This window comes from Balaenoptera musculus, chromosome 14, assembly GCF_009873245.2.
Source record: "Balaenoptera musculus isolate JJ_BM4_2016_0621 chromosome 14, mBalMus1.pri.v3, whole genome shotgun sequence".
NCBI classification, from domain to species: Eukaryota; Metazoa; Chordata; class Mammalia; order Artiodactyla; family Balaenopteridae; genus Balaenoptera; species Balaenoptera musculus.
In genome coordinates, this window is record NC_045798.1 from 72,402,080 (window position 1) to 72,424,916 (window position 22,837).

The window sequence follows — 22,837 nt, forward strand, 5'->3', positions numbered from 1 at the left end:
GCCTCCCTCCCATCCTCCCTATCCCACACCTCTAGGTCATCGCAAAGCACCGACCTGATCTCCCTGTGCTATGCGGCTGCTTCCCACTAGCTATCTATTTTACATTTGGTAGTGTATATACATCGATGCTACTCTCACTTCGCCCCAGCTTCCCCCCCTCCCACGCCGTGTCCTCAAGTCCATTCTCTTTGCCTACATCTTCATTTCTGCCCTGCAACTAGGTTCGTCAGTACCTTTTTTTTTGTTTTTTCTTTTAGATTCCATATGTATGCGTTAGCATACGGTATTTGTTTTTCTCTTTCTGTCTTACTTCACTCTGTATGATAGACTCTAGGTCCATCCACCTCACTACAAATAACTCAATTTCGTTTCTTTTTATGGCTGGGTAATATTCCATTGTATACATGTGCCACATCTTCTTTATCCATTCATCTGTCGATGGACGTTTAGGTTGGTTCCATGTCCTGGCTATTGTAAATAGTGCTGCAGTGAACATTGTGGTGCATGTCTCTTTTTGAATTATGGTTTTCTCAGGGTATATGCCCAGTAGTAGGATTGCTGGGTCACGTGGTAGTTCAATTTTTAGTTTTTTAAGGAACCTCCATACTGTTTTCCATAGTGGTTGTATCAATTTATATTCCCACCAACAGTGCAGGAGGGTTCCCTTTTCATCACACCCTTTCCAGCATTTATTGTTTCTAGCTTTTTTGATAATGGCCATTCTGAGTTGTTTGAGGTGATACCTCATTGTAGTTTTGATTTGCATTTCTCTAATAATTAGTGATGTTGAGCATCTTTTCATGTGCCTCTTGGCCATCTGTATGCCTTCCTTGTGAAATGTCTATTTAGGTCTTCTGCCCATTTTTTTAACTGGATTGTTTGTTTTTTTGATATTGAGCTCCAGGAGCTGTTTGTATATTTTGGAGATTAATCCTTTGTCTGTTGTTTCATTTGCAAATATTTTCTCCCATTCGGAGGGTTGTCTCTTCGTCTTGTTAATGGTTTCTCTTGCTGTGCAAAAGCTTTTAAGTTTAATTAAGTTCCATTTTTTAATATTTGGTTTTATTTCCGTTACTCTAGCAGGTGGGTCAAAAAAGATCTTGCTGTGGTTTATGTCAAAGAGTGTTTTTCCTATGTTTTCCTGTAAGAGTTTTATAGTGTCTGGTCTTACATTTAAGTCTTTAATCCATTTGGAGTTTATTTTTGTGTAGGGTGTTAAGTAATCTTCTAATTTCATTCTTTTATATGTGGCTGTCCAGTTTGCCCAGCACCACTTATTGAAGAGGCTGTCTTTTTCTCCATTGTATGTTCTTGCCTCCTTTGTCATAAATTAGGTACCCATATGTGCGTGGGTTTATCTCTGGGCATTCTATCCTCTACCATTGATCTATATTTCTGTTTTTGTGCCAGTATCATACTGTCTTGATTACTGTAGCTTTGTAGTATAGTTTGAAGTCAGGGAGCCTGATTCTTCCAGCTCCATTTTTCTTTCTCAAGGTTGCTTTGGCTATTCGGGGTCTTTTGTGTTTCCATACAGATTGTAAAATTTTTTGTTCTGTGAAGAATGCCATCGGTAGTTTGATGGGGGTTGCATTGAATCTGTAGATTGCTTTGGGTAGTATAGTCATTTTCACAATATTGATTCTTCCAATCCAAAAACATGATGTATTTCTCCATCTGTTTATGTCATTTTTGATTTCTTTCATCAGTGTTTTATAGTTTTCTGAGTGCAAGTCTTTCACCTCCTTAGGTAGGTTTATTCCTAGGTATTTTATTCTTTTTGTTGTGATGGTAAATGGGATTGTTTCCTTAATTTCTCTTTCTGATCTTTCATTGTTAGTGTATAGGAATGCCAGAGATTTCTGTGCATTAATTTTGTATCCTGCAACCTTACCAAATTCATTGATTAGTTCTAGTAGTTTTCTGGTAGCATCTTTAGGACTTTATATGTGTATATATATATATATATATATATATATATCATGTCATCTGCAAACAGTGACAGTTTTACTTCTTCTTTTCCAATTTGTATTCCTTTTATTTCTTTTTCTTCTCTGATTGCCATGGCTAGGACTTCCAAAACTATGTTGTATAAGAGTAGTGAGAGTGGACATCCTTGTCTTGTTCCTGATCTTAGTGGAAATGCTTTCAGTTTTTCACCATTTAGTATGATGTTTGCTGTGGGTTTGTCATATATGGCCTTAATTATGTTGAGGTAGGTTCCCTCTATGCCCATTTTCTGGAGAGTTTTTATAAATGGGTGTTGAATTTTGTCAAAAGCTTTTTCTGCATCTATTGAGATGATCATATGGTTTTTATTCCTTAATTTGTTAATGTGATATATCACATTGATTGATTTATGTATATTGAAGAATCCTTGCATCCCTGGGATAAATCCCACTTGATCATGGTGTATGATCCTTTTAATGTGCTGTTTGATTCTGTTTGCTACTATTTTGTTCAGGATTTTTGCATCTATGTTCATCAGTGACATTGGTCTATAATTTTCTTTTTTTGTGATATCTTTTTCTAGTTTTGGTATCAGGGTGATGGTGACTTCGTAGAATGAATTTGGGAGTGTTTCTCCCTCTGCAATTTTTTGGAAGAGTTTGAGAAGGATCGGTGTTAGCTCTTCTCTATGTTTGATAGAATTCCCCTGTGAAGCCATCTGGTCCTGGACTTTTGTTTGTTGGAAGATTTTCAATTATGGTTTCAATTTCATTACTTGTGATAGGTCTGTTTATATTTTCTAATTCTTCCTGGTTTAGTCTTGGAAAAATTGAACCTGTCCAAGAATTTGTCCATTTCTTTGTGGTTGTCCGTTTTATTGGCATATAGTTGTTTGTAGTAGTCTCTTATAAACCTTTGTATTTCTTCAGTGTCAGTGGTGATTTTCTCCTTTTTCATTTCTAATTTTATTGGTTTGCGTCCTCTCCCTTTTTTTCTTGATGAGTCTGGCTAAGCGTTTATCAATTTTGCTTATATTCTCAAATAACCGGTTTTTAGTTTTATTGATCTTTGCTATTGTTTTCTTCGTTTCTATTTCATTTATTTCTGCTCTGATCTTTATGATTTCTTTCCTTCTACTGACTTTGGGTTTTCTTTGTTCTTCTTTCTCAAGTTGTTTTAAGTGTAGGGTTAGATTGTTTATTTGAGATTTTTCTTGTTTCTCGAGGTGAGATTGAATTGCTATAAACTTCCCTCTTAGAACTGCTTTTGCTGCGTCCCATAGGTTTTGGGTCATCGTGTTTTTGTTGTCATTTGTTTCTATGTATTTTTAAATTTCTTCTTTGATTTCTTCAGTGATCTCTTGGTTATTTAGTAGCTCACTGTTTAGACTCCATGTACTTGTGTTTTTTACAGTTTTTTTTCCTGTAAGTGATTTCCAATCTGATAGCGTTGTGGTCAGAAAAGATGTTTGGTACGATTTCAATTTTCTTAAATTTTCCAAGGCTTGATTTGTGACCCAAGATGTGATCTATCCTGGAGAATGTTCCATGTGCACTTGAGAAGAAAGTGTATTCTGCCACTTTTGGGTGGAATGTTCTATAAATATCAATTAAATCTATCTGGTCTATTGTGTCATGTAAAGCTTGTGTTTCCGTATATATTTTCTGTTTGGATGATCTGTCCATTGTTGTAAGTGGGGTGTTAAAGTCCCCTTCTATTATTGTGTTACTGTCGATTTCTCCTTTCATGGTTGTTAGCATTTGCCTTATGTATTGAGGTGCTCCTGTGTTGGGTGCATAAACATTTATAATTGTTATATCTTCTTCTTGGATTGATCCTTTGAGCACTATGTAGTGTCCCTCCTTATCTCTTGTAACAGTCTTTATTTTAAAGTCTATTTTATCTGATATGAATATTGATACTCCAGCTTTCTTTTGATTTCCATTTGCATGGAATATCTTGTTCCAACCCTTCACTTTCAGTCTGTATGTGTCCCTAGGTCTGAAGTGGGTCTCTTGTAGACAGCACATATATGGGTCTTGTTTTTGTGTCCATTGAGCCAGTCTTTGTCTCTTGGTTGGAGTATTTAATCCATTTACATTCAAGGTTATTATTGATATGTATGTTCCTATTACCATTTTCTTAATTGTTTTGGATTTGTTTTTGTGGGTCTTTTTCTTCTCTTGTGTTTCCCGCCTAGAGAAATTTCTTTAGCATTTGTTGTAAAGCTGGTTTGATGGTGCTGAATTCTCTTAGCTTTTGCTTGTCTGGAAAGGTTTTGATTTTTCCATTGAATCTGAATGAGACCCTTGCTGGGTAGAGTAATCTTGGTTGTAGGTTTTTCTCTTTCATCACTTTAACTGTACCCTGCCACTCCCTTCTGGTCTGCAGAGTTTCTGCTGAAAAATAAGCTGATAACCTTATGGAAATTCCTTTGTATGTTACTTTTTGTTTTTCCCTTGCTGCTTTTAATATTTTTTCTTTGAATTTAATTTTTGTTAGTTTGATTAATATGTGTCTTGGTGTGTTTTTCCTAGGGTATATCCTGTATAGGACTCTCTGTGCTTCCTGGACTTGGGTGACTATTTCCTTTCTCATGTTAGGGAAGTTTTCCACTATAATCTCTTCAAATATTTTCTCAGACCCTTTCTTTTTCTCTTGTTCTTCTGGGACCCCTATAATTCAAATGTTGATGTGTTTACTGTTGTCCCTGAAGTCTCTGAGATTGTCTTCAATTCTTTTCATTCTTTATTATTTATTCTGCTCCTTGGCAGTTATTTCCACCATTTTGTCTTCCAGCTCACTTGTTTGTTCTTCTGCCTCAGTTATTCTGTTATTGATTCCTTCTAGTGTAGTTTTCATTTTAGTTATCGTGTTGTTCATCTCTGTTTGTTTCTTCTTTAGTTCTTCTAGATCTTTGTTAAACATTTCTTGTATTTTCTCAGTCCCTGCCTCCACTCCATTTCTGAGATTCTGGATCATCTTTATTGTCATTACTCTGAATTCTTTTTCAGGTAGATTGCCTATTTCCTCTTCATTTATTTGGTCTTGTAGGTTTTTACCTTGCTCCTTCATCTGTGATGTATTTTTTGCCACCTCATTGTTTTTTAATTCTTTTTACTGAGTGGGATTGTGTTCCTGTCTTACTTGTTCTTTGGCCTGAGGCTTCCAGCACTGGAGTTTGTAGGCTGTTGGGTAGAGCTGGGTCTTGGTGCTGAGATGACGACCTCCGTGAGACCTCACTCTAATGAATATTCCCTGGGGTCTGAGGTTCTCTGTTAGTCCAGTGGTTTGGACTTGGAGCTCCCACCGCAGGAGCTTTCACCTGACCCCTAGCTCATGTGGGGGTCAAGATCCCGCAAGCCGTGTGGGGTGGCAAAAAAAAAAAAAAAGCAATAACAAAGTAAAAAATAAAATTAGACTACGAAACTAACAGATATGTTAGAAAGAATATAAAAATAAAAATATAGATGAATCAACAGCTGGAAGGTACATTGGTACCACAATAGTAAAAAAGGAGGGAAAAGAAAAAAAAAAGGGAGGAAACACCTTGGCTGTGGAGGGCGGGGTGTAAGCAAGAGTGAGGTTTGGGCGGTGGGTGGGCCCTATGCTCAGGACCCCCAGGGCTGGAAAAGGCCCTGGGGGCTGTGGGGGGGTGGGGCTTAGGCTCAAGGAACAGAAGGGGCCCAGGCTTGCCCCCCACACCTGGTCTCAAGGGTTGGGGGGACCTCACCTGGGAGCCCAGCAGGCTTCCTGGGCTGGAGTGGGCAGGGCAAACGCCCTCCTCTCCTCTGCCACTCCTCCCGGAGGGCCCCTCCCCCTGCCTCTTCTGATCTCCCTTGCCTGCCTCCTGTGCCCCGAAGGATCCACGTGGTCTGGGTGGGGCCTTGGAGGGCAGGGGACTAGCCTGGGAGCTCAGCAGGCTCCCTGTGCCTAGGTGGGTGGGGCAAACAGCCTCTGCTCCTCTCCCACTCCTCCTGAGGGCCCCTCCCGCCTGCCTCTCCTGATTTCCCCAGCCTCAGGGGCGCCAATCCTGTATGGTCTCTCCTTCTCGTCCCCACTCAGTCCCCCACGTTCTACCAGTTCACTTGGGGGTTCCTCCCATCTCCTTGGGTGTCAGAGTCCCCCACCAGCGGCCAGCAAGCGCCCTAGTTGTGGGGAGATGCTAACTCCGCGTCTTCCCACACCGCCATCTTCTAAGCATAGTGTTTGACCTTACACATTTAGTGTTTGAAAAAGGAAATACGAAGCATGGTGGTGTGAGAAATAAAACAGTAGCGTATGCGTCCTTCAACCCATCCCATCTTCTACATTTTCAGTACTATTGCATACTTTTATCTTCCCTCATCTGGATGGCTTCTGTTTCCTCCAGGTTTATATTCATGATCCTGGTCTTGCTTCTTTTCAGCCAACATTGCTGGTGGATAAATAGTTATAAAATTAAATTTAATCATGTTACTCCCCTTCTTAAAGCCTTTAGATAGGAGCTCTCATACTTTGCTGTATAAAGCCATCTAGGGTTTCATTAGGCAGATTCTGATCCATTCCAAGAGACATTGATTCAGGTCTGATATCAGGCCCAGGAACCTGTACTTTAACAAGCATCCCTGGTGTTCTGAGAGAAGCACTGTTTTAATGGCTCCTAAGCCTGCAAGAGAAAGTTCAAAGCCTTAGTGTGGACATCTGTGCTCTCAATGAACCATGCCTTGCATTCTTTGTCTTGGTCATCAACATCAACACCCATCCTGTGATGTTTCCTGCCTTTATGCTTTTTCACATCCTGCTATCTTTCTGCCCTTGCATACCTCAAGTTATCCCTTTGGTGAGGTTCTCCCTGATCACCCAAGGTGGAGTTGGTACTTTCTCTTTCTCTGATGTGTTTCTTTTTTTTTTTTTTTTTTGGCTGCATCGGGTCTTCGTTGCCGTGCACAGGCTTTCTCTTGTTGCGGTGAGCGGGGGCTACTCTTCGTTGTGGTGCACAGGCTTTTCATTGCGGTGGCTTCTCTTGTTGCAGAGCACAGGCCCTAGGCGTGCGGGCTTCAGTAGTTGTGGCGTGCAGGCTCAGTAGTTGTGGCACACGGGCTTAGTTGCTCCGCGGCATGTGGGATCTTCCCAGACCAGGGCTCGAGCCTGTGTCCCCTGCATTGGCAGGCAGATTCTTAACCACTGAGCTACCAGGGAAGTCCCTTTCTGTTGTGTTTCTTATTGTACCTTCCAACTGCCCTTTATTTGTAGTACCATTCATCCTACATAGTAATGTCATTATTGTTAGTTTTGAGTTGCATGACTAGAAAATCGTCTTATTTATCTTTGTGTCCTTAGTGCCTTGCACAAACATAGGTAAATGTGGAATGAATGAGTTAAACAGAGGAATGAAATTCAGAAAGTCTTGATTTTTTTTTTTTTTACTTCATATTTTGTGTAGTGTAAATTTATCATTACTGCTTATGCACCTTAGGTTCTTAAGCTATAGTATGGAAATAATATTTATTTTCTACCTTCCTTTAAATACCATTTATTCAATTCAGAGCAGAGGTTTATACAAAGGAAGCAGAATTAGTGATAATTCTGGAAATAATTTTTGAAAGAGCAGCCACTTGAGTGACTTCTTGAAGGTTGAATAGAGGTATGACTTGAGTGGCAGCAGTGGGAATGAGAAAGGAGCATGATCCTGGCATAAGTAATGCAAAGGTACAAATGTCTGCAACTGCATGGTTCTGGAAGGCACAAGTGGTTTAATTTGGTTTCAGTAGAAGATGCAGGGTTGTGGTTAGAGATGGAATTGGGGGAGTCAGCAGCAGTCTGTTTTGGAGGCTGTTTTGTGCTTTGCAAAGAAGTCTTTACGAAGATTTTATCCTTGGGTTATAAAATGCTGTTGAAGCCTCTTAAGCTGGAAAGGAACATAGTCAGATGGGAGGAGGACTGAGACAGAAGATAGGCCATTTAAAGGGACTTAGTGTAATTTTACGAGTGAAGAGTTGATTAGCCACTTAAAATAATTTTGTAAAGATTTTTATGTTCTTTGTTCATTCTGCCAGGTACTCTGATACGCATGAGGTTACACAAGATGAGTAAGGTATAGTTCCTGTAGAGTACAGGAAAATGTAAATACATAAAATAACTAATTATATAAATATAGCCAGGGCTTACAAGTTTGTGATATATAGTATAGAAAATGTTATGGGAACTGGGTTCATTGTAGACTAACTTTCCTGGGAGGATTAGGGTCTTGATGGAAGAGAAGGGATTGGAGTAGAGCAAAGAGGAATATTTTGTGTAAAGAAATAAATAAAGGGATTAATGGGTGAGGGAGTGTGGTTATGGTGCTAGAGCCTTTTTGTTATAGCTGGAAAATATTTGGTATCAAATTGTAATGGGGCTTGAATGTTGTGCTGAAGGATTTTGCATTTTATCCTAGAGCATTATTTTCTAATTATGAAAATAATACATATTGATTATATACAATTTAAGAAATATATGGAAATATGAAGAAAATGTAAATCTGATATGACTCTATCACAAAAAGTGGTTGCTATGAACATTTTCATGTATTTCTTTCCAGTGTTTGTCACTGTGCTCAAATGCATACTTGGGCATTGAATAAATGAAATCACAATTATACTCTGTTGTATTGTGTGTGTGTGTGTGTGTGTGTGTGTGTGTACGTATGTGCACATGTGTAATCTTATCGCACTTAAAATTGGAACATGGGCATTTTGCCATGTGGTTAAATGTGCCCAGGAAGCATGATTTGTAGTGATTACAATATTTATTACATGGTTATGTTTAAATTATTTATTTCTTTATTGTTGGATTATTGAGGTTGTTTTCAATCTAAAATAATGGATACTGTTTCACTGAACGTCTTTGTATTTCTGACTATTTAGGATAGGGTTCTAGGAATAAATGTACTGGATCAAACAATCTTAAGGGCTCATGATGTGTTTTGCCAAATTGCTCTTCCAAAAGGCTCTATTTAAATTCATGCCTGCAGTGTGTGGGTCTGACTTTCATTGTACTCCTGCCTAAGTATTTTTTTCGTGTTTACTGTTTGCTAATTTTATAAGTGGTATCTTGTGGTTATTTAATTGTTATTTCCTCGACAATTCATTTGAGTAGGTTTTCCCTTATATTCCTTGACTATTTGTCTCTTTTACTGTGAATTGCCCTTGACCTTTATGGTATTTTTCCCTTTTCTTTTATTTTGGTATTACTATTTTTTATATAGATTATAACTTCATTAGTCCTATTTCTGGCACATTTTTCTTCCTATTTCTTACTTGCCTTAACTTTTTATAGTAGTGAATTTTAAATTTAAGTGTGTTTGGCAAGTCCTTTCTCATCTTGAGATCTATTCACCTATACTTTGATTTAGTTTTAATTTTGTATTTTCCATTTCTGTTAATAACCCATGGTAATGGCAGTGTTTGGCAGAAGAGTGATATGATTAGATTTGTTCTTCAGCAAGCAGTCTTGTGGCCTGTGGAGGCTGGATGGGAGTAAGGAGAGACTAGGGGCAGTGAAGCCTGTTTAGAGGAGAGGACATAAGGGTCTGAACATAGTGATGGTGATGGTGGGGATAGATTAGAAGAATGATTCTCAACCAATGGTGTGGGAGATGCAGCAGGTTTAGTGGGAGGGTGGAGATTAGGACAGATTAAGCACAGGGTTCTGTGGGACATCCAGATACAAGCCGTGGGAACTGCAGGATTGAAGCTCCTTCAGGAGCTGGTCTGGCTGGTGATGGAGATTAGGGGGCCGCCTGCATACAGGTGATAGTTCTAATACGGGAGAAAGAGTGAGTTTTCAGCGCAGCTGACTGAGAAGGGTGGTCAGAATTAGAAGGCTCACTAAGAAGGTGTTCTCTGGGAAGCTCTTTTTATACTTTCTCTCTCTTTCTGTCTCTCTTAGCAAAATCAACAATGTCAGAGATTATGGATATGGTCAGAGATACTGCAAAGAGATTAACGAGGAGAGGGACTGAAAAGTTTCCGCTGGATTAGTCTACTACTTTCCTTAAATGTGGCTAAAAGGGGCAGTAGACTGGGAAAGAAATAGAAGAAGGAACATGGTCAAAGGATAACACTTTTAAAGACTCTAAGTAGACTTGAACATGTTCTCTATTGAGGGAGAAGAATTTACGGATAGGGAGAGATTGAAGGTAAAGTGAAAAAGGAGGAATTTGATGGTGCAGCAACTTAAAAGGATGAGTAGCTGTGATGAATGCATTATTCTTTCAGGTGGAACAGTAGTATTACATTCTCAGAGGTAGAATTTGCATGTAAGTTATTGAAACAATTTTTAATCTGTTCTATGAGTAAAAAGACTTCCTGCTTCAATAATTAACTTTCATTTTCTTTTTTTAAAAAGATTAATTGACAGTTTTATAATTGTTTCAGCATAAAGTTCTTCTAATTGTTTAAGTTCATATCTTTTACGTGCTGCTGATTGGCAAAGTTAGTGTGTTACTCTTAATGATATAGATACCTAAAAAGACAGCTTAATAAGCATTTAAATCCCTTTGATTATTTATTGTTCATTAATGAATGCATGAAATTAAATACTTTGAATTATAGCCATCTTTTAAAAATATTTGTTGCAGGGAAATTTACCTAAATATTCTCATAACTCCCTGATGGTTCAAGCAATAAAGACAAACCTAACAGACCCGGACATACATGTGCTTTTCTTTGATGTGGAAGCGTTGATTATTCAACTCCTGACTGAAGAAGCCTCTAGGCCGAATACTGCGCTTATTTCCCCAGAGAATCTGCAAAAAGCATCTGGCAGTTCAGACAAAGGGGGCTCTTTTCTAACTGGAAAACGAGCAGCAGTTCTCTTCCAACAAGTGAAAGAAACTATCAAAGAGAACATAAAGGAACATCTCCTTGATGATGAAGAGGAGGATGAGGAGATAATGAGACAGAGGCGGGAAGAAAGTGATCCCGAATATCGGGCCAGCAAATCTAAGCCACTGACCCTGTTAGAATATAATCTGACTATGGACACCGCAAAATTGTTCATGTCCTGCCTTCACGCCTGGGGTTTGAATGATGTTCTGGATGAAGTCTGTCTTGATCGCCTTGGAATGCTGAAACCCCACTGCACAGTATCGTTCGGCCTCTTATCGAGAGGAGGTCATATGTCACTGATGCTTCCTGGTTATAATCAGGCTGCTTGTAAACTATCACATGGGAAAGCAGAAGTAGGAAGGAAGCTGCTGGCAACGGAGGGAATAGGAAAGGGAACTTACGGAGTGTCCCGGGCCGTCACCACACAACATCTCCTGTCTATCATATCTTTGGCAAATACCTTAATGAGTATGACCAATGCAACTTTTATTGGTGATCATATGAAGAAGGGCCCTACCAGGTGTGACCATGATAGTTTGATTTTATTCTTATGTTTCAAAAAAAAAGAAACCTGTTTTATTTTTGTCACTTCTTATTGCCTTTTTTGGGGGGGGGGGGCTCTACACACCTTGGCATTTTTGTGTCATCTCAGTGTTTCCCCTTTAAATTTTAAATACAACATGCATGACTTAAAATATAATCAAATTGTACAGTTTTATCTATACTCAGACATACTTAGTAGCTATTTAAAAAAAACTTAGAATGAGGGAGTAGGTCAGAGTTCAGCTTTAACAAATTATAGACTAGCTCTTCAGTAAATATAATCTTAGAATATATCTATTTACAGTTTGCACTAACATTTAATTCAAATTGTATATTTGGTTAAAATGTGTGACCCACGTGATGAATGGTAAGTGTTCAGTGGCTGGCTTCAGCATTTTGTGAGAAGTATAGTCAGAATTTCTCAATGGGAAAAGAGGAAACAACTTTTTAAAGTGCAGGAAAGTATTCTTTTAATAGTTCTACATATTTAACCTGAGTTGCTATTTCTCATTTTCCAGAAGTCATGAAGACAACTTTTTAAACTCTAGTTTTATTATACTTTATTGAGAGCTGACCACATTTAGGATTTTTTAAATCTAACATACTAAAGTAGCACTTACCTACTGTCTGGCTCTGTTGTAAGCACTTTACAGATGTTACCTCCTTAATGCCCTTACCCCTATAAGGTAGGTACTTTTATTATCCTTTTGTTACAGATGATAGAGCTGAGACACAGAGAGGTGAAGTAACTTGCCCAAGGTCACACAAGTAGTAAATGGTAGGGCCGGAATTCAAAAGGGGACAGTCTGCCTGTGGAGTGGAAGATTTCTTAATGCCTTATTACCTTTTTCAGATTTTAGGGCTGAATTTTTTGAAACTCAGTATATTGTTCCATAAGTTCATTTGGACCAATGATATGGGGTGGACTGAATTATCAGCATGCTAATACTGAAGAATGAAGGGTTAGTGATGATATTTATCTGTCAGTGGTAGTAGATTAAAGTGTTCATAAATATTTCTTAAACCAGTTGAAAGCATAAACTGTAGATGTAAAATTTTTACTTGCTATTTGTTAATCATTTAGTTTTCTGTATTAAAATCTGAAATGGAAAATGTTAATAGGTACAAAACAAAACACCCCTATCTTTTTGGAACAGCAAATTGAAAATGTTCTGTTATGTGTTTCTTTTGCAATTCACTTGGAACTAGAAAGCTTAATATTTTAAATGGCTCTGGAATTATGAAACTATGAATGTGTATATATACATGTATTTTCTTCTTCTTTTTAAAGGCCACCTAGACCAGGCACCCCAGACCTTTCTAAGGCAAGGGGTTCTCCTCCAACTTCCAGTAATATTGTGCAAGGACAGATTAAACAAGGTAAAATTAAATCTTGTTAAGTAATTGACATGACATTTCAGCTCTAGAAACTGAGGAGGCATAGCTAATGTATAATCATAACATTTTGTTTGTCTCAGATTGTTAAATAGAGAAAAGTTGTTATATTCCAGATGTAAATATGGATAATTAAGATGTTAGTTAAAAATAAATCAGATTTATTTAGAAATTGATAAATGAGCGTATTTCACATAATTTTATTGTACTGTCTTTGGCCTAATTTTTATGCATTAGGGGCACCTTAACTTGACAATGCTAGTGCCTTAATGTGTGTATCTTGAGTCTATAAGTTATGTCTATTTTTTAAACTACATTTAGAAATGTTTAAATTCATATTTCCATACTGTAGCTGTTCTTGTGTCATTTGCCAGTAGTTCATGCATTGTAATCCACAGTGGAAATAGTTTCTTTTTATTTAGTCATTATATACTTTAACTTTTTGTTTGTAGCTTTTGTTTTGTTAGGGGATAGAAGAAAGATTGAGTTTTTCTTCCTTTATTTTCTTTTACACTCATTTTAAGACTGACAAGTGAGCTAATCAGAGTTCAGGGAGGAATCACTTCTGCTTAGAGAGCTTTCCTTTAGGCTAAGTTGAAGGTTCTGCTTGTAAATGGTGACATTGTAGGATGTTCTTTTTTCAAAAAAGTTGTTTAAGGTTTTAAAGAGTCAGTGAACAGTTCTGCAAGATTTGTTTGGTGAACAATAGGCCTCCAACTTCATGCCTACAATTTTTCTCTTTCCTAGAACAAGTCCTCTGCTCTCTTAGCTGATAGTTTGTACTTACTTTAATATCCTTAAATGGTATGCTTGGTTTTTAGTTTTAGGTACTGTGTCGTAGCTTCTCATTATGGAAGATAAGCTCCCCCCACTCTCTATGCCACTCCTATCCTTCATTTCCAGCCCCATGTGGTAACCCCTCTTATTCCCCTGTCCTCTCATCAAGCCTTTATACTCATTTTATAATATTCTATATGAAGTTATATAAAAGTTTTAATTAGATAAACTTATACTTGTGTATGTGTGAAATACACACAGGAAAGTGCACAAAACAAATATGCAGCTCAGTGATTTTTACAAGCTAAACACCCATGTAACTATATCCCTGGACAAGAAATAGAACATTACCAGTACTCCTGAAGCCTCCTACATGTTCCCTCCCAATCAGTATACCTTCCTCTTCCAAAGGTAACTACTATCTTTTGACTTTTAGGAAATCATTTCCTTGCTTTCCTTAATGGTTGTACCACCTAAGTTTAAATCCCTAAACACTATGATTTAGTTTTGCCTGTGTTTTGAATTTTATATGCGTTCAGTTAGTCATGGAGTATGTATTCTTTTGTGTTTGGCTACTTTTGTGAGATTTATCAGTGTTGTTGCACGTGACTATAGTTTGTTCATTTTCATTGTTCATTTTGTTGCTGTATACTATTCTGATGAATGAATAGACCACAATTTTTTCATCCATTTTTTGGCCAATAGACATTTGGATTATTTCCAGTGTTTCATTTTCATAAATAATTCTGCTATGAACATTCTTGTATTTGAATCTTAGTGTATATTATAAGCTTTTCCGTTGCATATGTAACCAAAAGTGGAATTTCTGCATATATTTATCTTCAGCTTTAATTGTGGGTAATGTTAGCATGTTTTCCTAAGTGAGAGACATATACATCCATCAAACTGGCTAAGGGGAAAAGGATGGAAATCGTTGTGTTAGCTGGGATATGGATCAGTGAGACCTCTCATATATAGCTGGTAAGATATCCTAGCCAACACTTAATATTTTCCATGTTTTTCACTTTAGCCATTTTGGTATGGCTAGTATATCTGACATATCAGTATTTTCATTCCTGATTAATATTTTTGTGTCCTATTTAAGAAATTACCCTGATATTTCTACTCTGGTATGAGGATATTCTTCTGTATTTTCTTTTAGAAGCTTTCTTATTTTACCTTTCTCATTTAGGTCTATAATCTGCCTAGACCTTAATTTTGTGTATTATGTGAAGCAGGGGTCCTGTTTTGATTTTACTTCCACATACAAAATTGGTACAGCATGATTTATTAAAGAGATGATTCTTTCCCCACTGCTTTGCAGTGCCATTTTTGTCATAAATATAATGTCCTTATATATAGTAGTCTATTTCTGAGCTGTTTGAGCACTTTGATTTGTTTGTGTATCATTGTGCCTTAATTACTGTAGCTCTGTAATAAGACTTAATATTTAATAGATCAAGTCTTCCCACCTGTTCTTCTTAAAGAATGTCCTGACTATTCTTGTCCTTTTGAATTTCAGTATAAACTTTAGAACTGTTTTATTATTGTCACAAAGACCTATTGTGATTTTAACTTCGATTTTATTGAATTTGTAGATCATTTTAGGGAGAATTATTATCTTAGTGGGGTTCACCCATTTAATCCATCAACTTGATATATCTCTACATTTATTTAGGTCTTATTTAGCTATCATAACTCTGTATAGTTTTCTATGTAGAGGTCTTATATTTCTTTTGTTAGATTTATTCCTAGATATTAGATTTTTAAAATACTCTATTTAATATCTAATTGATATTAAATTTCTTCATTTTCTGTGCCCCTGATATAGAAATGCAGTTGACTTTTGTATATTGACCTTGTATCAAAGAATCTTGCTAAATTCACCTATTAAAGGTAATACTTTTCTGTAGATTCTTTTGATCATATGGACAATCATATGGAACAACATTTTTATTTCCAGTATCAAAGGGAGAACTTTTAAGATTTCATAATCATGATATTTCCTATATGCTTTTACAGATAATTTAAGAAATTAACTCTTCTGTTCCTTTGCAAAATGTTTATCATCAATGTATGTTGGATTTTATCATGCTTTTTCTGTATCTATTGAGGTGACTATATATTTTTTTTTACTCTATTAATGTGATGAATTTACAACCCAATTTTGCATTCCAGAATGAAACCAATCTTGTGATGTATTATTATCTTATATGTTGTTGCATTTAATTTAATATTTTTTATTTAGGAAAACGTTTTCTTCTAATATTTATGTAAGGTTTTACTTTATTCAAGTTTCGGCGAATGGATTGGGGAATCTTCCTTTTCCATTTTTAGGTAGAATTTGTGTGAGATTGGCATTAATTATTTCATAAATGTGCAGTGGAATTTGCTGGGGTTAGACCTAGAGTTTTCTTTGTGGGGAGTTGTAAAATTCTGGGTTCAGTTTCTCTCATTGTTATAGAACTTCAGATTTTCTGTTTATTTTTGTGTCAGTTTCATTTAGTACATATTTAGGGATTTTTCCAGTTCTAAATTTTCAAATGTGTTTGCATTTGAAAAGATAACATCTTATCTTTTTAATTTCTGTAGTATCTGTGGTGATGTCTCCATTTTTATTCCTGATATTAATCATTTGTAGCTTTCTTTTTTCTTGATCAGTCTTACTGGGGCTTTATCAATCTTTTTAATCCATAGTGCCTTTGTTTATCCTTTCTAATGCATATTTTTTCCTGTTTCACTAAATTCCGCTCTTTACTTCTCCCACTTCCTTTGGATTCAATATGCTGTTATTATTAATTTTTTTTATAAGTTTATTTATTTTATTTATTTATTTCTGGCTGCATTGGGTCTTCGTTGCTGCACATGGGCTTTCTCTAGTTGCGGTGAGCGAGGGCTACTCTTCATTGTGGTGTGCAGGCTTCTCATTGCGGTGGCTTCTCTTGTTGCAGAGCACGGGCTCTAGGCATGCGGGCTTCAGTAGTTGTGGCTCGTGGGCTCTAGAACGCAGACTCAGTAGTTGTGACACACGGGCTTAGTTGCTCTGCAGCATGTGGGATCTTCCCGTTCCAGGGCTCAAACCCGTGTCCTCTGCATTGGCAGGCGGATTCTTAACCACTGTGCCACCAGGGAAGTCCAGTTATTATTAATTTTTAAAAAGTTTTTACGCTTGATGGTTGCTTACTGATGTTGAATTGAAGTTAGAGCAGACATCCTTGCCTCATTCCCAATCTTAGGGATAAAGCATTCTGTCTTTTACTATTAAGTATGATATTAGCTATAAGTTTTTCTTAGATGAGCTGGATGTTGGGGAAGTTCCCTCCTATTCCTAGTTTGCTGAGATTTTAAAATTATGAACAGATGTTAGATTTTGTCAGATGATTTTTCTGCATCTATTGAAATTATCAAATGAATTTTCTCCTTTATTTTCTCAATAAGTCCAAGAACATTGAATTTTGAATTTTAAAAAAAACCTTGCAATCCTGGGGTAGATCACACTTGGTCATGATGAATTATCCTTTTTATAGATTATTGGATATAATTTGCTAAAATTTTGTTAAGAGTTTTTATGTGTATGATCATGAGGGATTTTGGTCTAGAGTTTTTCATTTCAATAATGTGTTTGTTCAGTTTTGGTAACAGGATAATGCTAGTCTCACAGAATGACTTAGGATGTTATCCCTTTTCTTGTGTTTTCTGGAAGGGCATGTGTAGAATTGATACTATTTTTTACTTGTTTGATTGGTTTCACCAGTGAAAATATGTGGGCATAGGGTTTTCTTTATGGGAAGATTTTTTAACTACAAATTTAAATGCTTTAATAGATACAGAGCTATTTAGGTTTTTTTTTTTTTTTTAAATTCATCTTGGGTGAACTTTGGTAATTTGTGTCAAATTTATTGGCAAAAAGTTGTTTAATATTCTCTTATTTTCCTTTCAATATCATATCTGTAGAATTTGAAATGACATCCCCTATCTCATTTCTATTATTCATAATTTATGTTTTTTCTCTTTTTTCCTGATCAGTCTAGCTAGTAACTTAGCAGTTTTATAGTTCTTAACCAGCTTTTGGTTTCATTAGTTTTTAATCTGTTGTTCTTCTGTTTTCTATTTCATTTATTTCTGCTTTGCTTGTTATTATTTCATTTCTTTTGCTTTAAATTTGCTTATATTTTTAATTTTTTTTTTTTAGAGTAGAACCTGAGGTCATGGATATAAAACTTTTCTCCTTTCCTAGTATAGGCAGTCAGCACTACAAATGTACCCCTAAGTACAGCTTTAGTAGCATCCCACATATTTCGATATGTTTTCCTTTTCCTTTTTCTTTTGACTTTTTCTTTTGACTTTTTCTTTTATCCCTGAGTAATTTATTATTGAGTTAAATTTGCAAACATTTGGGAACTTTCCAAGGATCTTTCTGCTATTGATTTCTAATTTATGGTCAGATAATATACTTTGTATGGTTTGAATTCTTTGAATATTGAGACTTGTTTTATGGCCCTAAATATGGTCTTTCTTGGTCAGTATACTGTGTGCACTTCAGACGACTGTGTATTCTCCTCTTGTTGGGTGGAGTGTTTCATAAATGTCAGGTCACGTTGCTTAAGAGTATTCAAGTTTAGCATATATTAGCTGATTTTTCTGCCCACTTCGTTCTATCGTTTAGATAAGGGTATTGAATTCTGCAGCAGTTGTGGATGTGTTTATTCCTCCCTGCATTTCTATCAGTTTTTGCTTAATATATTTTGAAGCTCTCTTTATTGGGTGCATAAACCTTTAGAATTGTTATTTCTAATTGATCAACGATGCATTATATATTTCACCACCATGATGGTATTGAATTTGCCCACCTGGCCAGGTCTGAGGATTTTAAAGTTGGAGTGCTTTAATGTTGCTCCTCTCGGAAAAGGCTTGAGTCTTGAGAGCAGTGAAGAAGGAACTAAAAATTGTCTTTTTCTAAAGCATTTACTTAAGGTGATAGATTTAGGAATTTCCATTTGGAACAGCACAGATGCTTATCTTATAAAGTAAATGAAGGTTAGCAATCTGTACTGAGAATTACATAGTAAAATGCTTTAGGATGGCATTATAAAACTCATTTTCTATTTGAATATTGAAGTGTAGTATTTCTTTAACATATATTTGTTAAGCACTTTTGTTTTCCCTCCAAACAACTCTATTTGGGGTACAGAGAGATTAGTCTAATGTATACTGTCTTGAATAGTTTATGTCTATCTGGAAGGTAACACACGTACATAACCAATGTAGGGTAGGAAGTGGTGCTGTACAGATAAAGGGCTTTGATTCCTTGACTGCTCTTAAGCAGAGTATTATTTAGTCTCATCTCTCTACTCTGACTTCTCTTACGTTGGTTTTCTTTTAAACATTTTCATCTTTCCTTATGTTTTCTTTTCCTGACTCCCACTGTAGCCCACATTGACTCACAATCTATTTTCAAGTTGGATTGCAAACATGAATATGCTTCTTTTCGATAAACTGTCACTTTATGTTGGTTAATACTTGTTCAGCTCCAAAATAATCTATATGGAATAAAGACTTTAGCTGGGAATTGGACCTTTTACAGGCATTTGGGTCTGAGAATAAAAATTATATAAATAGTTTTGCTAACATAATTTCTCATAAACAATATCAGGGTATATCATGGGCAAATAATTTCTTCACAAGAAGTTTGTCTAGCAGTTGGCTTGTTAATTCAGTGTTTTCCAATAATTAACATTTACTGACAGTTGTACTTTTTGATAGAGACAGTATTCATTTATTAAATACTTGATTTTGCAGTTTATAAAATATCTCACTTGAGGAAGGGATCAGAGATGTCAACCAAGTAAATTTTTGTTCATGGTCATACATCCCTGAGCCTGCCCATGGCTTTAGGCTTTTCTGTATTCTGACAGATTGTACTTCTCTTTATCAATTCAGTAATTTCACGGCGAAAGTCTTTGGTCTGTGCCTCTTGTGCTTATCTTGACTGTGACCATATCTTTGTGTTAATAGTTACATCTTTACTCAGGGGTAGGTGTGGAGGTAAGTCTAGGCAACTTAAAGATTTAAAGTTATGTTACATTATTTGCAATTTTATTTTTAAGAAGTGGATCCAATTTAGGTTGTCTAAACTTAGAAGTAAGAGGTTGTTCCTAAATTATAACCAATAGTTACTCACCATCCTTTTCCAGGATCTATAGCAAAAAACTAGGAGTACCTATGTCAGGCTAATGAAGGGGCCTGCGAATCCCTTAAAATTTTGTGTTTGAACTTATGGGCCCTTTAAAAAAAATTGCTATAGCTATAATTTAATTGCAGAAGCTCTAACTTTGGTCTGCTTTGGAAGCTCAGAGGGCAGGGCTGTTTTTTCTTTTTTGTTCACTGATTTATCACAAGTGCTTGGAACAGTGGCTGGTACATAGAAGGAGCTCAGTAAATATTTGTTGATTGAATGAATCTATAGATACCTACTCTTTATGCTTCTAGAGTCAATATGTCAATAACTAGGAACTGAGGCTGTAAGGGCTGACAAGAGATCCCTGCCTTCAAGGAGCTTATATCTAGTGGAGGAGATCCAGAGGAGTGCAGTTTATGATTTTAGTTGGCTGCTTATTTGCTTTTCCTACCAGACTCTGAGTACTTTGAGAGCAGCATCTTGGTCTAATCTTTATAAGTTTTTATATGCTTAGCGTAGTACCTGGCATGGAGTAGGCACTGATTACACTAATCAAATGAAAGAAAATTTTAATAGCCTTCATATGTCTAATTCAAGTTAGTGTTTATATTATAATTTTATCTTTCACTATAATGAACTCTCTCCACATAGTTTTTGTCTTGCTCATTTATTTATTTTGGATGTTAATGGAGACCTTTTACAAAAAGTTGTGTTTTTTTGGGGTTTTTTGTTTTTGACTCTTTGGTTGAAGTTATAGGCCAACATAAAACTATCACTCCATCTGAACTTACTCCAATTCTAATGTAATCTAGTGGTGATCTAGAGGCTAAGTAGTGTTACTGTATTTTTCAAACATTATCAACACTTTCATATTTTGCCTTGATGCATATCTGTCTGTTTGTCAGAGTACCATCTTGGGCTGTTTACTCATTCTGATTTATGGTAGCTCCTTATCCTTTCTACTTCCTGGAGCTTTGTGTTCCCTTAGTGCCCTTAGCTATTTGTACTCTCCTTTTACAGTGTTTTAAGGATATCCTTTTCTCCTTATGATGTTTGGTTAATGATTTATCCTAATGCTTCAGGTTGATTTAAAAGATGATGAGAATGCCTACCTAAGATAAAAGTGTAGACGTAAAAGAAGTTTACAGAAAGGCAGATGTTGCTCTAAGATCTCTATATTAGATGGCATACCCAGTGTGGAAGGCCTTTGTATTAAGTACATGGTGATTGACTCTGTTTCCTCATTTCTAATATTTTCATGTTTTCTCCTCCTCTATCCTCTCCCTCTCAAAGCTTCATGATTCTCATATAACACTTTAGATAAAGTGATTCATTGTAAAATAATTTTATTTATCTTTTTAGTGTTTAGCTTTGAAAAAACTTTCTTTTTCAGCATTGCATTTGGTTTTCTGTACGTTCTAGGTTATCTTTTTTTTTTTTTTTTTAAAAATGTATTGAGAGGGCTATTTGTGTATATCTGCTGGGAGGGTAATGAGGTTTAGACCAATATGTAGAGAGCACTTGCTACCAAAAGTATGTTTGCTTTCTTCCCTATGTAGATTTTTCATATCACAATGGCAATTGGCAAAAATGGAGCTTAGATTTAGATTTCAAATGAAGACTGAGGTAGACCTGTTCAAAGACAGAAACCATGGCTGTTGTCATTTTGAGTACTTCTGTATATGCCATTTAAAGGGAAACCAGAGCATATGTGTGCACATATATGTTGTCACACATGTTTATCTTCATCTGTCTTTTCATGTGAGAGTCAGCTGTTGTGAAGAGGCTCTTAGCTGCAACATTACTTAAAGAACTTTCTCAGGTAAAATAAGAGAACTTGTGTCAGTTCTGTCACCATTTTGAAGCTGTGCCGAGACTATTTTCCCTTGTGTTTTACTGGTCCTTAATAAGAGGAGCAAATTGGTAAGAGGAGCAAAAAGTTGACACGGCAGCTTTTCTGTTTTAAGAAATTAAATGCTTGCTTATGTTTTATGGTATAAATCTTTGATGTTCAGTGCCGTACATAACTTATTCAGATTTATTATGTGTCATTAGATCTTGAGCTTTTTATTATGGTAGTGTACTTTTTTCTTCTAATTTCTATTGCTGATTTTTCTATATGTGGACAGTTTTAAAGCTGTAGTAGAGTTTAATTTCAGTATTCTCAATGAATTATGAAAATAGTTCTAGATTCTGCAGTTTCAGTTATGAGGTAGTCTGAATAAAGTATTTTTTGATGATGATGCAGAGATTTTTAAAGCATAGTAAATCTAATTCCTTGATTTCTATTACAGTATTTTTTTTTTATTTTAAGTGCCCACAGAATTTATTAAAGGAAAGTGTAAAAGGCTTTTTCTACATGCAATATCGTTTAAACAGGGCTCCAGAAATATAATACTCAGAGCATCTGTTTATCTCTCTCATTACAAATACAGCTATATATATTGAACATTATTCTATTAAGACATATTCTTATTCTAGCAGTTTTGCCAGTAGCATTTCTAGTTTCCTTTCGACTTGTGATTTAGGGAAAACATTATAGTTTAATCCCACTCCTTATTTGACCTAGCTAGGGGAATGATCACTCAGTCCTAAACTTTGGTTTGTTTGTATTGAATTTTTTCACCTTACCATTCTAGTGTCCTTTCAGAATTAATGATAAAGTCAGATGAAGTTAACCCAGACTTTTCAGGAATAATAATTTCTCCTTTATTTAAAGTGAAATTATAGAAAAACCCCAACTGTTGGAAACCACCAGAGGAACTTGCTTAACAATTTTGGTGGCATGAAAGCTAAAACCTGTAAATTTACTCCTTGCCACCAAAGGCTTACCAACTTTTTGCATGGGGAATTGAATATTTTGTAGGCCATGATTACTGAATTTGTATTTAAAAATGATTTAAAAATGAGAAATTATTCAATGGAATATGTAGAAATATTGGGGATTTCTTTGCAAGATTACAATGGAATTCTTAGATCTTATGAAATATACAACTGAGAGTAATTCTAATCCTTTCATAAGTGTAACATTATAAAATACTTATAATTTCATAAGGAACAAAGAACAGGTCTGTTATAATAAAAAGAATGATAATTTCCCAGATAAAATTTTCATGTGTGCAAGAGGTGCTTCTTAGGGTTT

General features: G+C 35.9%; 1 protein-coding gene across 4 annotated transcripts in view; it reads left to right on the forward strand.

Annotated features, from left to right (window-relative positions):
* Positions 1 to 22,837, forward strand: part of WDR7 (WD repeat domain 7) — a 354,664-nt gene that overhangs the window by 93,290 nt on the left and 238,537 nt on the right. For all 4 annotated transcript variants that reach the window (XM_036874819.1, XM_036874818.1, XM_036874817.1 and 1 more), the window contains 2 exons: positions 10,553 to 11,322; positions 12,637 to 12,725. In XM_036874819.1, coding sequence (XP_036730714.1) covers positions 10,553 to 11,322; positions 12,637 to 12,725 — 859 coding nt within the window. The remainder of the gene's footprint in view (positions 1 to 10,552; positions 11,323 to 12,636; positions 12,726 to 22,837) is intronic.